At 49.6% G+C, this 16,085-nt stretch overlaps 1 protein-coding gene across 2 annotated transcripts; it reads left to right on the top strand.

Moving 5' to 3' along the window:
• Positions 1 to 768: 768 nt before the first annotated feature.
• On the top strand, positions 769 to 7,270 carry LOC104284198 (leucine zipper putative tumor suppressor 3). 2 transcript variants are annotated; one of them, XM_009882491.1, is made up of 4 exons: positions 769 to 1,218; positions 2,874 to 3,434; positions 3,573 to 3,704; positions 6,560 to 7,270. In XM_009882491.1, exons 1-4 carry the CDS (start codon positions 769 to 771, stop codon positions 7,268 to 7,270), a joined length of 1,854 nt encoding a protein of 617 aa, XP_009880793.1. The 2 variants fall into 2 exon arrangements, with proteins under 2 accessions (XP_009880793.1, XP_009880792.1); XM_009882490.1 differs by having other exon boundaries at positions 2,874 to 3,704.
• The last annotated feature ends 8,815 nt before the right edge of the window (positions 7,271 to 16,085 follow it).

The following is a 16,085-nucleotide window of genomic DNA, read 5'->3' on the forward strand; positions in this document are numbered from 1 at the left end:
CTGGTCCTGATGTCTTCAACTTTTAAAATCATTGTCGGCATGTTATCCACTTCCCATGGCCTAGTTTTGGCCAATCGAATGCACAGTCTAGATAAGAATAAGATGGAGTAGGAATAAAGGTTTAAAAGTAAATTTAGGACGACACCTGGACAAAAACAGCTTTTTAAAAGCTCAAGTCCATGGCACAATGCTCCCAAGGAAGAGATGGAAAGTGTGTTGCTTAAGCCCTGTTGAATTATCGCTAAGGGATGTGCTAGAGGGACCAATAGTATGAGCCTACAGATGGACCAGGGCTGGATACCTTCCATCCCCATGGCCACACAAACTTGTTCAAACCTGGGAAAAGTGACAGAAATAATTCAAGCTTGGGAACTGCAAATGGTTGTGTCCAACCAATGCTGTAGAGCTGTGCCCACTAAAATCCATGCAACCCCCTCCCTTGGGACCACCCTACCTTTGGACTGAGAGGCTTACGAGCAGCTCTTTTGCATAGCTGTGAGTGGGATTTGGGGGACCAGTGCACACTGATCCTCCAAGGGGGGCTAAGGGTCATGGAGAGGAGGAAAGCCCAATCGCCTGCTACATACCATATACTGAGACATGACAGCTTCTGTCCTTGCATCACCCAGCCGAGAGATTTGCTCATCTCTGCACAATGCTGATCTGCAAAGGGTATGGTACATAAAAGGCATCTCTTTAACAGTTCTTTTGTTTTCCTACTTCTCCCAGTGCCACTGACCTGTGCCTCCACCTCACCTCTGTGCTGTCATGGCCACGCTAGAGACACTGCCCGTTCTTAGTGACTCAACCTACCCCAGCCCGGAGAACTACCACAGTTTTGCTCCCCGGCCATCCCAACCCATCTCCCAGAGCACCATGGGGAGTGTGGGCAGCGGAGTTGCCAATGACCAAGAGTTCGCCATGAAGAGCGTGGGGACTCGGACGCAGAGCAGTGGACGGCAGACAGAGGGGTCTCGTAATGGGTACTCCATGCGGGAGATCTCCAACCGCTACTCCGGCGAGGAGAAGACATACAAGTCGGAGAAGGTCTCCAATTCTCTCTACATCAATGGTGACCTGCGTAAGAACGAGAAGGTGAAGATGGACATCTGTGGGAATGTGACCACCAACAACGAGAAGAACATGCCGCCTCCCCCTCAATACCGAGAGCCCAGTAACCCACCAAAGATATTGCCTATCTCCGGCAAACTAGACCAGGTGAGAATCCTGTAACAGCATGATGGCCATGGCACATCTCCAAAAACACAGATCAGGAAGCCTTGGGCAATGGTGCAATCCTGACAGATAGTCTAATTCTCACTTTGTAGATGGCATCATTTTTATGTACAGATAATGTAATTCTTACTACTTTCCGGGTGTTGAGCAAAGGGGAATGTTAGTTCTTGAGGAACCCAACAGCATGATAACAAGTCTTCCACAGCAAAGTTTCCATCTCATTTAAGCCTGTATTTAAGTCACTGGCTATTCCAACCTACCCAAGATGCTGTGCCTACCTCCCCAGTTGATGGGAAGGGAGCTGGAGTTGGCTCTCATTTCAGTAGGTCCAGCATCTGAGTCCCACTCTTATATTTTGTGCCATTTATAGACAATCTCTAACATGCCACTTCCACCAAAAGGTGTTGCTTGAAAGATGCTATAAGCATCTGTTCAAAATACCAGTGCCTCTTGTGAGGGACGAGTTGACAAGGCTTGAAAACTACTCCTGTAAGCATTATTCCCCATCCAAGGCCAGTCCTAGTGGCTCATATCGGCTTCAGGGAGCAAACATCTCCCAGGCCTGGAGGAGCAGAGCCCCACAGTCAGCGGTGTTTTATATAGCCTGCTGCTCTGCTCCAGCAACTTCCATGATTTGTGTCCTGGGGACGCTGCCTTGTGCAGTATTATATCTGCAGTGATTGGTGGCCTTGTCTCCTGGGCTGTTAATCCACCAGCCCCCTGTAGTCCATCTCAGTCCTGCATGCCAGGTGTCAGGTTTTTGGTCTCCAACCTTGTCTGCTTACCAGGGCCCTTTCTCTTTCTCCTGGTAGGCATTTTCAAAATATCTTTGCTAATATGGTGGCTTCCTCTGGGTTAATTTTCACCTGAAGCCCAACCTGCAGAAGGGGAGAATCAATCCCATTTTTAGGATAATTCTGTTTCTGTAGGCGCATTCATGGGCGAGGAATGTGTGAAGTTTTAAAATCCTTTCTAAATCCCTTACAGCTGTGGTTCATTCTCCCCGCTGCTTATAGCCGCAGGAAACACAAATGTTCAAATGAAGAGCAGCTTCAGCATGTTCCTTGCCCAGTGTCACTGCTGGGGTCACAGTTCCCACCTATTTCTGTCTGAGCATGACCAGGACATGATGTCCACACAGGGGAGTGTTCACTGCCAGCAGGAGGGAAATGTGATACTCCTGGGGCAGAACAGCTCCTAGTCCAAGGACTCAATTCAGTTTTCAGCAAAAAGGAAAAGCACCCTCAATGCTAGAAGTCCTTCAAAATATAATCTGCAAAAATCGATGAGTTGTTTTGATCAGGTCTGGTAGGCAGGTGTCAGCCCTCCTTCTTGCAAAGAGCACCAAGAGGAACCAAGGAGTATTCTAGGGAAAAATCACCCAGAATTGGAGTGAGTCAAGGTTTTGTACTTTTTTTTCAGTTGGGATGAGGAAAAACAAAGTGTTCCCCAACGAGTGACCACAGGTCCCTCATGTTACACTCCAGATGGCCCAGGGTGTAATAAGGCTGAGAAATATGGAGCTAGCCCAAGACATCTTAGCTCCATCAGCCCCAGCCTGTTCTGATGTGTCTCTTTTGTGTGTTGTTACGAAGCTTCCTGCTATGTTTGATGCGTGGTCCTTTTTCCTTTTGCAGAGCAATGAGCCCTTAGTTAGACCCTCAGCCTTTAAACCAGTAGTTCCTAAAAACTTCCATTCCATGCAGAACCTCTGCCCACCGCAGAGCAACGGGGTGACAGAGAACAGAAAGAGCTTGAACCATGCCAACAGCAATAGCCCGTCCGCACCCAAAAGTGGACTTGACAAGAGCAGCCTTAACAGGACTACAAACCAAGTGGGGGGTCTTTCGGATTCAGGCCGTAACTCATTAACAAGCCTGCCCACGTACGGGACAGGCTACAGCCAGCACGTGGGTCCGATGAGTGCCTCCACGAGCCACATCAACCGCATCGGTACAACCTACGTGGACAAGAACATTGTGGGATACAATGGGATATCTACCTCAGACAGCGGACGGTCTTCAAGCAAGAGCACCTCTTCGTTCAACAGACTGAACCATCTCAATGAAACAATGCCTTTCCACTCGCCTTCAACGGACGACATCATCCAAGACCTGGAAGACCGGCTGTGGGAGAAGGAACAGGAGGTCCTCCAGATGCGAAGGAACTTGGACAAAAGTGAGGCAGCCATCTTCCAAGTGTTTGAGGAGAAGCAGAAGATCTGGGAGAGGGAAATGGAGGACCTGAGGCAAAACTACGCCAACAAATTGCAACAGGTCTCCAAAAAGGCGCAGCGGGCTCAGCAGGCCTTGCAGCTCCAAATCTTCAAGCTCCAGCAAGAGAAAAAAAAACTCCAAGATGATATGGGACAACTCCTCCAGCAACGAGAGGAGCTGGAGAAGAAATTTGTGGCTTTCAAGAAGGAACAGGCTGAGTTTCTCCCAAAGATTGAAGAGACCAAGTGGGAGGTAAGAGCCTTGTTGTAACAGACCTTGAGTAAGGTTTTCATTGAGAGCTCTGATAGCCCCAAATTCATCCCATTTGGCCTAAGTGGACCCCATAGACAATGGCAATGGGTTGGTGGCCTCCAGGTAACAGAAGACACTTCAGTCACCTCTTCATTTGTCTGAGTCCCAAGCCTGTAGTTTTCAATTAAACTAAAATGAGTACAAATTTCTATGCACACCTCCTGTGCTGGTTAATAATTTGGCCTCCCTGTCAGGTCACTCCAACATCTAACATTTGAATTCGGTTTCAGTGAATACAGGTCTTTCTGTACAGGTGTTTGTGCCTACCAAAAATGGGTTTAAGTCTATTTTAATTAAATTCTTCTAACATACGCATTTGGGCAAACCTTGAAACTGGTTTTCAAATATTTGATTTTCTTTTTTATTTAAGATATAAAGCAAGTAAGCTAAGAATTATACCGATAGCCAAGTCTACCTCATGCTTTCCATTGTGACACACTGTTTTCAGTTGCTAATAAGTTTACCTCTCTTAAAAGGCTGAAAGGCAAATTCCTCTTTCTAGTTCTCCTTTTGAGTCTTACATATTTTTTTCTACTGTTTCTATTTTTAGAACATTTTATCAAAGTCTGTTTGCATAGCCAGTACTAACATTATTTTTTCAGCTTGATCATGTGAAGAATTTTAATCCTTCCATGGACTGGCTAGAAACTCTGAATTTGTTAAGAGTGCAGAGGCAACACGTAGCTCTAGAATCAAGAAGACCCTATTCTGCTAATCCTGATGGAAAGTCAATGAAGCTGGGATTAATTAGGCTCTGAAATGTGCTATTTGCAGATGTTCAGCAGAGCTTATTAAAGACTTGCTGTAAAATCTCTGCAAGTTGCATCCCAGAACAAGCAGGCTGCATTGTCCCACATGATGGCTCCTTTGGTCAGCTGCTCTGCCCGGGTCTTTTGTTTCTTCCAACAAGTTAGGTCTGGAAAGTTCCCTGATTTTGCACCAGTAAAACCGCAGATGGGCTTTTGGTTCTTTGCATCACTGCTATATTTCTGTCTGCAACAGCTAACCCAGTGATATTGATGTAAAGATAGGGATTCAGCTTGTGGATCAAGATACCTAAAATTTGTAGACACTTAGACTTGTTGAGTTGTTGACTTGCTCTCCAGGCTCCATGGACTGTATTTCCTAGATCTCCACAGCACCCAAGTAGATGTCTAAATTTAACAATTTTAATTTGTAAGTTGATTCCTATCCAAATTGTTCTTCATCATGAATTTCTCTGCCTTTGGGGAAGAGCTAGCCCACGGAGAGCACTTTCAGTAAATTGTGCAGTTTTTTAGCTAGGCAGTAACTACACCACTTTAACTACAGCTAAACCGGTGTGACACAGTTCTGCATCTGCTGATGTGGATATGAGTACTCACAGAGTTAGCTCTGCATGGGGAACCACCACGGTTGTCAGCTCCAGTGAAAGCTGCTCCCAGTAGGAAGTGACTGGGTACATCTCCTAGCTCTTCAGCCATTCGTAATGAGTGCTGGATTGTCCCAATAGCTAAGCTTCAAGGTCTTCCTCAACATTATGCACCAGACAAGTCCTTTATAGCGGAGAAAAGTGGAAGTTGCAATGAAGGCACTGGAGAGAAGAGTTTGTGTGAGGAGCATTGACCCAACTGGAGCAGAGCAGCAAGGGACTGTGCAGGCAACGCAGGAGGGAGGAAAGGCCAAGCATTTCATGTGTGACAAGGGACAGGAGCTAAGGAGGACAGGACACCCCAGTCTAGAGGTGACTACCAAGTCTATTTTTAATTACGCCTACACTCTCTGATCACTAATGCCTCCTTGGTGCTGCTCCCCAGCCCAGACTCCTGCCAGCATAGGTAGGAACTGTGGTCTCTGCTATCATCCACAGTAGACAGATCAGATCTGCCAGTGCAGAACCCTGAAAACCATGGAGTTCCTGGGAAAATGAGGCTCTGGTCATTTTTATGGTTCACTTCCAACACCCACAATTATTCATACAACGCAGGTGCAGAGGAGTGTCATACTGAACTGTGACACTTACGTAATGCAAATACACACTGCAGCAAGGGTATTTCCACTGGGCTTGTGTACCCTACCACATGGGTGAGACTTGAACCACTCAGGTTGAAACCTGAAACTCCAGTGCCCAAGGACAGTGCATGGTAGTCACATTTCAGCAAGGGTGGGTTGCAGTTCTCACCTTGATCTTTGGCAGAGGGGCTTTCACTCTTCATGCCCTGCCCCAAAAGAATTAAATAGGAGTCTTTGAGGAAGGAAAGCATCATAGGACAACTCAGTAATATCTATATCTGCATCCTGACCTACACTCCCAGTGCTCAGGGAGAACCCAGGTGGTCTCTGGGTCTGAGATATTTCTGTCTCAGGCTTATTCAAGGTCCAGATCCCATCAAGGTCAGTGAGGAAACTCCTCCTGAGAGCAGAGGGTTTGGGGTCAAGTATCTCGGGCTTGTGGTTAGGTGAATAAGATGAATGCAGGGAGGGAAGCAGTGTCTGCTCACCACTGGTGAGGACCACAGCACTTAGCTTAGCTGTTTGGTCAACTCCAGTTGGGAACAGCATCAGGTCCCTGAGAGCCAGGAAGAAACACCAAATGTCCCCCCCAAAATTTGGCGACAACCTCTATGTCTTTAGCATGGTCTGGGTCCTGGTGAAGGCTGGAGCTCAGTCCTTGAGCGCTGTCGCTGGCTGTCCCCTCCATTACCTGAGCCTCCTGCCAATGCGAGGCCACGGAGACATTTCATGGGCAGTGTCAGGGACAAGCAGCTGTGGCGGCTCCTTGCCTTCCTCCCGCCTCATGGGTGCTCTCCTTGCAGGTGTGCCAGAAGGCAGGTGAGATCTCCTTGCTCAAACAGCAGCTGAAGGACTCCCAAGCAGATGTATCCCAGAAGCTGAATGAGATCGTGGGACTGCGGACACAGCTCAAGGAAGGTAAGAACTTCCTACGGGAGAAAGAGGAGCAGATCCTCACCCTGAAGGACTCCTACAGCTCCAAGAGCGTCAACCTGGAGATCTGCGAGAGTGAGCTACAGCGGAAGATGAGTGAGGTCCAGGTGCTGCGGGAAAAACTGAACCACTGTGAGCTGGAGGTCTCTGGCCTGAAGCGGACACTTGCCAGCATGGGACCTCCAGGGCCTTTTGGTGGGGACCTTGGTGAGAAGCTGCGGGACCCGCTGGCCTGTGAGAGCGATGAAGCCAAGATGCAGCGGCAGAGCGAGGACAGTGTCAACACGCTGCGGAAGGAGGTGGAGCGGCTCCAGACAGAGCTGAAGCTGGAACGGCAGCAGCGGGAGCAGCAGGTGATGGACTTTGAGGAGGAGCGGCGCACGTGGCAAGAAGAGAAGGAGAAAGTCATCAAGTACCAGAAGCAGCTGCAACTAAACTACGTGGAGATGTACCAGAAGAACCAGCTCCTGGAGCACAAGGTGAACGAGATGAACACAAAGGCCACCAGCCCCCCACACACCGAGGAGAAAAAAACATGGACTCCCTCCAGACTCGAGCGAATAGAGTCCACCGAGATCTGAGGTGGGACCAAGACAATACAACATAAGTGTTTGATCGCTGTGCATGTACTACCTACTCAAGCCAGTGATCTTCTGAAGGATAATACGCTACCGTAGGAGCAGTGTGAGTCTACTCGCACAAAGCTCCATCACACTTACTCTATACTTCTGTGCTCTGTAGGTAAAATAACTGTGGATGTGCGTTGTTTTTCTATCGATAATGCGACATCTCTTTTGGGTTTTTTCCTAGCCAAGCTGGTGAGGGTCAATTGGCTCTTTTGTAATCTGCCATGACTGTTACTTTGCTAGAGGCTGCCATCCCCTCTCCTACAATCCACCCCTCTTCGGTTGGTTGTTTTGGAGGGCCGTATTTGGTTCTTTTGGTTTTCCAAGCATTTACATGCAGCAAAACAGTTCAAAGTGGCAGGTTTTTTTTTTCCAAGCATTTTTAGCCACATTGGCTAATGGAACAAAGCTCTCGGGATCATGAGGAAACTCGCAGTTCTGCATCAAGTATCCTGTCTAGACAGTGGTCTTAGTGAAGTCAGCGGAAGGTTGGCCACTGATTTCAGTGAAACCAGACATATCTCTAACAGATGACTCTCTCTTGCCAGCCCATATCTACCATGGTTGCAAGAGGTTAGAACATCCTTGAGGAGCAGGATGAGCCTGTCCTGGTAACATAAGCCAACAAGGAATGATTACCCAGCAGGAGCCTCTTTGGAGGCTCAGCAGAGCTGCGTCTTCATTTTGTTTTCATTTCCTTCTGCAGTTCCAATTCTCTTCTGGGTTGTGACCAACCCTGGGAGCAGAAATACCCTCCCACCTCTGCCTTGATCCCCCTATTCTTACCATATACTCAAGCTGGCTACAGCAAGAAAAAAACTTGGAAATCCAAGTTAGATTCCCTTCCCAGGAGCCCTCTTACTTCCCAAAGTCAATGGAATCAAGGTTTGGGGAAGCCTCCCAAACCTGTGGGATGTTTATGCAAACTGAAGCTTTAGCAATTTGCCCCAACAATGGGCAGTTGTGCTACCCCATTCCCAAATGAATGATGCTTCGGTGCACTCTCTCGGTCCAGGGTTTACTTAAAAAATGGCACCTGAGCCTCACTCAGGAATTGCAGTGAGCACATATCAGCATTACCGCTAGATTGCAACGGGGCACACATTAGCTTTCAGTACAGCCATTTCAAACAGCACCCATATCGATCCCACATGGCATCACATATTCCAGGGACCACGATAACGCAGGCCTAGCTTAAGAAAATATTCAGCAACTAACTCTGAGCATGAAAGCAGTCATGAGAAGGGAAAATGCTTAAGATCACGCAAGCACTTACGCCCTGGCAGAATAATAACTGCATCCTATACGCACAGTCACTGAGAATGGTGCAGGCATCAAAAACCAGCATTCAGCTTTAAAAGGTGGGCAAAGTGGGTCTGGCTCTCCCTTTCACAGACAGTTTTTTACCATGATCCATAGCAAAGAGTAAAAAATGTTGCAAAGTGGAGTTTGCACTGACTGGGCAGTGGCCAAAGGGTCAACACAAGTGGGAATTTCAGCTCTTTGTCCTAGGGAGCAGCTAGAAGAACAAAGCTAGCATAAGCACTGGGATGTCTTGGAATGTCTGTGAGGTGACTCCAGGGAGAGTTTGGTCAGATAGCATTTCATCTGCATACCAACGAAGAACCTCAGGGTGTTAAGGAGCTGAAGACCTTCCAAACAAAAGCTCTGAAGCTATTCACTCTCCATGCTCATGCTCGCTTCCCCAAAAGCTCCCCACTCTCCATCACCAGGTCTGACCTTCAATTTGGGGTCAAACATTGTTGTGGTGAGCTCCAGAGTTAGTAAAGAAGCTGAGCAGGAGAGAGGAGACTCCAGTTAGTCCCACCAACCTCCAGCCAAGGTCAACAGACAGTATTACTGGGCAGGAACTGTTTGTTGGTGGCTGGCAGCAATCCCTGGAGCCACAGAAAACAGAGATGTGTGATGAGACCAGAGCATTTCAAGACCCTAGGTGAGAGCATATAGCTTTTCCTACCGCTTCTGCCTGTGCCTTTGGAGCTGAAGGAAGACACAATCCATCAGCCTGGGAAACACCAGGGCAGCTCACGCTAAGCCCCTCTCCGAGGACCAGCCACAGAAAGGGGGACTAGGTCAGGTCTGACCCCTGAAGGGTGTGGACATGAGTCCCAGTATGTATTCTGCAGATGCTCCAGTGCTCTTGGACATCAGCCCATGCAACCCACCAAGGAAGGAGTACAGCTGCCTGCCGGTGTCACCCAGCAGCAGACTTTGCCATGCCAAGGGAAATACCCACATGTGCTGCGTAAACATAAACTTGGCCAGGCAAATCCTAGAGCTTCCTCCATTTCATACACGGGGCCTTCAACATGGAGTCAAACATCCCACGATGTCAGGGTTGGAGATTTGGTGTCTCGTGTCATCTTGTCTTTCTGGGCCTCTCTTTCCATATCAGATAAACCCACACTGTCTTCCTTCCCAAAGAAGTTGTGAGGCATCTGTGCTTTTGAAGGGCTTTGCAGTCCTTGAGCAAAACAGCAAAGCATAGAAAATTGCAAGAGACTTAATTTCAGATGGTTGTATGGTGGTTTTGAGGCCACAGCATGAAAAGCATGCCCAACAGGAAGTGCCCTCACCACAAGATGAGTCCAACAACCTGGAGGGTCATTTCTACCTTTGCTCCTCCTGGCCCCACTGACGTTCAGGTTGATTTCCCACTAACCATCACCGAAACCAGTGTTTCAGTCAGTGGCTCAAGAACATCCAGAGTGACTGAGTTGCAAGGATCTGCTGCTCCTCGCTGCATTAGCACACAAGACGAATGGACACTGGCATCACCCTGTGGAACACCTTCTCACCAGAGCTCCTTGCTAATCCATGGGCAGGAGAAGCAAGGGCTTGTCTGGCCTCCCCACATACCTGGATCCAGTCAGAAGCAATCAGCCAAGCCCTTCACCGAGCCAGGTTTGCTCCGTCATCTTTTTCCTCAATCTTGTTTGCAGTGGTGCCAGGAATGAGTGTGTCTTGACGGACCCACTGAAACCTGGAAGCACATGGGTTTGTCTGACTGCTGGAGGGTGCTGGACTACCCAGGAACTCAATGGTCTCCCAGTGCATCCATCAAGGACTGCAGAGCTCCTTGGGATGGAGCAGGAGCAGCATGGAGAGATATTTCACCCTGGAGGAGGAAAGGTACACTCCCTTCACCACCTTGTTCACTGCATCACTTTGATCTAGAGTTTCAATCCAGATCTGAGCAACCTCGATTGTCGCCATTCCCTGGATGACAGAGAGCCTTGCAGACACCTATTAAAACGTGGTGCTGATGATGATGGTTTTCCCTCTCTTGGGATTCGCCCAGCATCCCCCAAGCACTCAGCTGTCCTGCAGAAACCACCCCCCTATGCTACAGTGACATAAATTACAGATTATTTTGGCAAGTGCCGCAACCAAACTGCCATGAAGGATTCCTGCTCTTCCGGAATCCTCCCCACAACTGGATGCACTGCTTCCCATCATGTCTTCTGCCATGTGCTAGCACTGTGTGGCCGCATGCTGTTAACCAGTCTGTCTCAGAGGTGACTATCATTTGCTCAGCAGAGCCAGAGCAAAATGATGGTGGGACACCTGGGTTCCTGTTGTTTGTGCTCAGGTCTGGCCCAGATGGGAGCTCACCTAGCTCTTTCCAGACCTTAACACTTTTACCTGCTGACTGGATGAAGTCTCCCATCACAAGCTTGACATGTGTTGAGGCGCTGGGGTCTTAGCCTTGGAGCGAGATAGCCAAGGGGTGCCAGACTGGCATTTTGATTACATATCCTGGGAATGGCCAAGGAGGTTGACATCTTGTCTCTTGGAGGCTCAGGCAAGGCCAATAAAACATTTCTGTCCCATGAAACTCACCTCAGAGTTTGGGCTTGACCACAACCCAGCTGTCTCTTCCACCTTTGCTCAGCCAGCTGTTGAGCTGATGGGATTCCGTGTGACGTACTGGCTCAAGCTAATTCTCCAAGTACTGCCCTCAAAATCTTGCGCGTGATTAGTCCCTCCACCGAAACAAGTCATCTCTAACTTGCCATTGGCCAACAGCAAAAGCTGTGGTGACAAGTGTCTCAGGTCAGTTGCCCACATGTGAGGTCCAGGGACATTAGAGATGCTGTGGGATACCTGATACATAGGGCTGGCCAATATGATCCAAAACCTATGTGACAGCCAGGCCAGTGGAGGGAAGACCTGGAGCATCTCTAGTGGCACATCACCCACATGCAGGCAACCGAGTCATGCTTCAGGCACGTCCATATGGTCATTATATGAGCAAACAGAGGACACTGACCTGCTCCAGCAACTTCCATCATTGAGGATTTGGGCTAAGCAGGCTATCCTGGTGCCAGGGAAGGTCTAAGCAGCCCCTCTCACCACTTGCTGTGAGTGGGATTGCTTTGCTCCACCATCGTTTCAAGGGTGGTAGCTGTTGCTGTAAGATGCTGACCCAGCTGGGCTAGTTCCCCTTGTGCTGCCAGCACTCCTGTCTCTCCCCGGGTGTGAACACCACAACCGTCGTGTGTTGTTGTGCTTCACACAGTCCCACTTAGCTTCTGCCACTGTCTCGTGGCAGCCGGCTGCACTGTTCTTGCTGTCGCTGGCGTCACGCCGGAGGGAGATCACCTCCGGGTTTCCGCACTCAAAATAGGAATCTAATTGTTGGTCTTATGCTGCTACGTTATATGGAGACAAGTGTACTTGGATGTAAATAACAGCCCAGCTCTGTATATACAATGATTAAATGAAGAGACAAGAAAGCTCTGTGGCTTCTATATTGGTAAGCGGGATCGATAGTAGCAGCCAATGCTGCATTCGAGCACTGAGCGCTACGTGGAGAATGCTCAGCACCCCCTGAGCTTTTGCTGGCTGCAGTGGAAATGTTGGGGGGGATCAGTACCTCCCAGGAAGGTAATCCGCTTGGGACTGGCTCTGACAGAGCAGCGTGGTGTCACTCTGTCCTGCTTCGATGCTTGCTGTCATCCTGAGCCAGGATTTGCAATTATTCCCTGCTTAAGGCTGAAGTCCCCTCTGCCCATCCTTGTGTTCCCCCCCAAACCCCTGGCAGACACACACAGCTCCCAGTTGTGTGCCCCTTCAGCTCTGCTGCCCATAAGCTCTCCCCATGGAAAGGACCAACCCACCCCACTCCTGCCCCTCGTAGTGGCACTTTATAGCTTGCTCAAGACAGTGAGCTCACAAGCAACATGACCAAAGATCTCCAGAGGGCTGAATGCTTGGAGCTGCCTTGTGGCTTTCATGGGGAGGGATGAGGCCAGTGTGGGCTGGGAAGGGGGAACGAGAGCTGGCAGAGGATAGGAAAGGTCTTGGATTTCCCTGTGTCCCACCTGGGAACGTTTGCAAGGCCACGTGGGGCCTTTCCTGTGCTACACAGGACAGGGTAGAAAGGAGTTCCTGGGTGAGCTGATTGTCCCCAGTTGGTTACAACAGTATCCTCCATGGCTGTGCCAACTAGCTCCACGACCTGCCCAGGTAGAGTGTGGACCAGGAGCTGTTCCCAGGAAGCAGAATGGATGGATGCAACTCCTCTTTTTTTCTTGGTGAGAAGAGAGGATGCATGCCAAGCCATTCCACTTGTCTTCAGTGCCACAGGTCTCTACTTTAGTAGCAGACATTGCTACAGGGTCTAGTCAAGGGCTTGTTCTGGCTCAGTGTGAACTGGCCAGGAAAAATGTGTATCCTGAGAGCTGGTGGTCCTGCTGGCTGCCCCTTTGGTGTCCTCTCCTCAGCTCACCACAGGGCATCCTCAGCACCCTCCGTAGCAGGGAACCATCTTCTGAGGTGAAGGCACCATGGTCTTTGCTTCTCCTGCCTGGGGTGCTGAAGGCATCTCTGCCCACCTTAGCTCCATGAAGGCTCCTGATCCTGGTCCCAGCCTTGGCAAGTGGAGCATGGGCCAGTGGGAGATCTGTGCTCCCCTCCTCAAAGTGCTCCTGTGGATGGGTGCTCAGGTGGGTCTGGGTCTCGAGCACGTAACGCCCCTTCGCCATGCCTCTGCTCCCCAGTTGTGCTAAGACTTCTCTGCTCTGTTCCTACCATGACCATGAAATCCTGCTGATGTGCAGTGACAGCCCTCACCTCTGCCCTGGGTGGGGGCAGGTCCAACTTGCTGTTATTCTAACTCAACCTTTCAGCCTAAGCCTTGAAAGGCACTTTCTAGAGTTACTTTTTATCAAGACTCCTTGCTAAAGATCTGCTCGTCATGTTGCCCGTGTCCTGCTACTCCTCTGCCCCAGCTCTCCAGACTCCCCTGCCTTCTTTTAGATCATCACTATCCCTGTTGCCCCAGGAGCAGTCAGTGCCTCTCCCAGTACTCTCACAGATACATCTGAACAAGTTGGAGCTGAAGCCCAAAGCCCCCACTGAGAGTGGCGTGTCCTGACTTTGCCCTCAGAGGAGCTCTCTAGACTACTGATTCTCACCTCTTCTCTCTGTCATTCCCATGGCAGCTAGATTGGCCCTGCCTTACCTCCAAGAGCAATCTTGCTTCTTGCTGAAGGACAAGCCCATGGCACGCAATCAGTTGAGATGACTGTATTGGGCTTCAAACCATCGCAACACCACACCCAACCAGCTCTGGGGCTTCCCTGGTCCTTCCACCCTCTGGAAAGACAGGGATGTGAGGGGTGTATGAGTATCCCTGGTCTGTAGGGGCATGTAGCACCCATGCCACTTGGTTTCCAGTGTATCAATGGGTTGGGATCACACCCAGATGTTTGCAGATGCTGGCTTCCCAATAGGATGTTCCATGCTGGCAGTGCAACTGCTGGAAACACCAGAAATGAGCCTCTGTATTTCCAGGATAAGCCTCCTCCCTGGTTCTCCCAGTGAAGGGGGATCGTGTCAGGTCTGGAGCCTGGGACAACTTCTGACGCGCAGGGTTGTGTTTTCTTGGCTCTTTTACAGATCTGTTTTCTCAGGCAGAAAGTCTTTTCTTTCTGTCTCAAAGCAATAGGTTTTTCTAGAAAGATTTAAAAGGGACTATTCCCTGCTTTGATACCTGCAGGCAAGCCAATGTCCCCTTGAATACCTTCATAGCTCCAGCCCTGGGCTCTCCTTCGGAAAGGGATGCAAGGTCCAGTCTGGCTCCAAATAATCACCAACAGTTTGAGCTTTGCCATCCCCATTCACCCAGAGAGCCCGAAGCTGCCCATATCCAGCAGGCCACCAGTCTGGGTCCCCAGGAGGTGTGGTCCACCCCCCTCTGGTGCACATCCCATGACTGTTACTGGGTCCCTGCAGCAGGTCTTCTCCATTAGCTCGCCCACATGGGAGCCGCTGGGTCCCCTGGGGCATCTCAGCTCACAGAGTCACGTTCAGTGACAGCCAGACACCAGTGGGAGACCATGGAGCTGGCTCTGCCATTCCTAAAAGCCTGGCTGTCCTAGGAGCCCTCTCAGAGCAGAATATCCCCTTTCCCCCATGGGTTGCACGTGGGTTCCCTTCCAGTGGCCGAAGGAAGCAAAACGTGCGCAAGCAGAGCTCCACCACCGGTGCAAAAGTGTTTAACCACCGGTGCAAAAAAATGCTGCACAACCGGCCAATGTGTCTATGCAGTCCCTTTCCACGCAGCGGTGTCCCCGCAAAGTCCAGCCCAGGGCTGGAGCTCCTCCAAGGTGTCTTCGTTTGCACTCACTTGGACCTGGTAAACGCTGTGAGCTGAGAGGAATCCCTCTTGGTCTTTGCCTTGCACCGGGCAGTACGCTTGTGAGGGTTTCCTCATGCTAAATCGATGCACGTTGCTTAGTTGCCTGTCTTCTGCGTCTGTTTTCCAGCAGATCAATAGGTGTCCCCCCAAAAAAACCCAGCTCCCCTATGGGAGAACGTCAGGTTGGGCCAGCTGGCACCCCCGAGCAAGCCTGCTGTCTGATTTCACCAGCAATAAAAGCCCCACGGAGGAGCGGCCAGAGCTCTCCACTCCCGCTCCACCGCCGGGTGAGCTGCAGGCTGTGTCTGTGTGTAGGACCTCTGCATTAGACCCTTTGTCCAACGTTTTGGACCTACCCGACTGTAAATTCAGTCCCAGCCTTGTGCTTTCTTTCCTCTTGTTCGTTTCTTGACGCCTCGGTCTCTCTCTGCTCTTACTGTGAATTCAAACCAGAAGTGTTCTGAACTCGACTGCGTTACTGTTTCGTTTCTGCGTTGACTGTTGCTGGTTCCCTGAACTGCGTTTAATGAGACTTTGCAAAAAAAAAAAAAAAAAAAAAAACTGTCCACCGATCACTTCCAAACACTGTTGTCTTGACTTTGCCTCTGGTCAGTGTGTTTAAACACAAGAGGTTGAAAAAGAAAGAGATAAAAACGCAGCATTCTGGGATTTTTGTACAGCAAAGGTGTATCCATTTCGGAAATTCTCATAAAAACTATACCACACTTCCCAATCTACTGCTAGTCTGTTGTATGTTTCCATTGGGTTATCAAGATGTGAAGAGCTACTGCCTTTGCGATTTTCTACAGTGAATATATATATATCTGTACAGAGGTATGTATATATATAAATATATATGAAGATCTATATGTATACGTATCTCTCACTCTCCTATCTCTACCTGACTGTGAAGGATTTTTATTGGGCGAAATAAAATGGAGAAAGGCCCCGTTTTAAAAACCCGACTGTGTGGCTTGTCTGGTTGTCTGGTTGTGTTGCGGGTGGGAGAACTTGCAGGACCCCGAAATCCCACATGGAGGGGCCCACAGCTGGGATGGGGAACCGCAGGGAAATGGCTCCATGAGAACCACGAGGGAAAGA

This window comes from Charadrius vociferus, unplaced genomic scaffold, assembly GCF_000708025.1.
Source record: "Charadrius vociferus isolate BGI_N301 unplaced genomic scaffold, ASM70802v2 scaffold213, whole genome shotgun sequence".
Lineage (NCBI taxonomy): Eukaryota > Metazoa > Chordata > Aves > Charadriiformes > Charadriidae > Charadrius > Charadrius vociferus.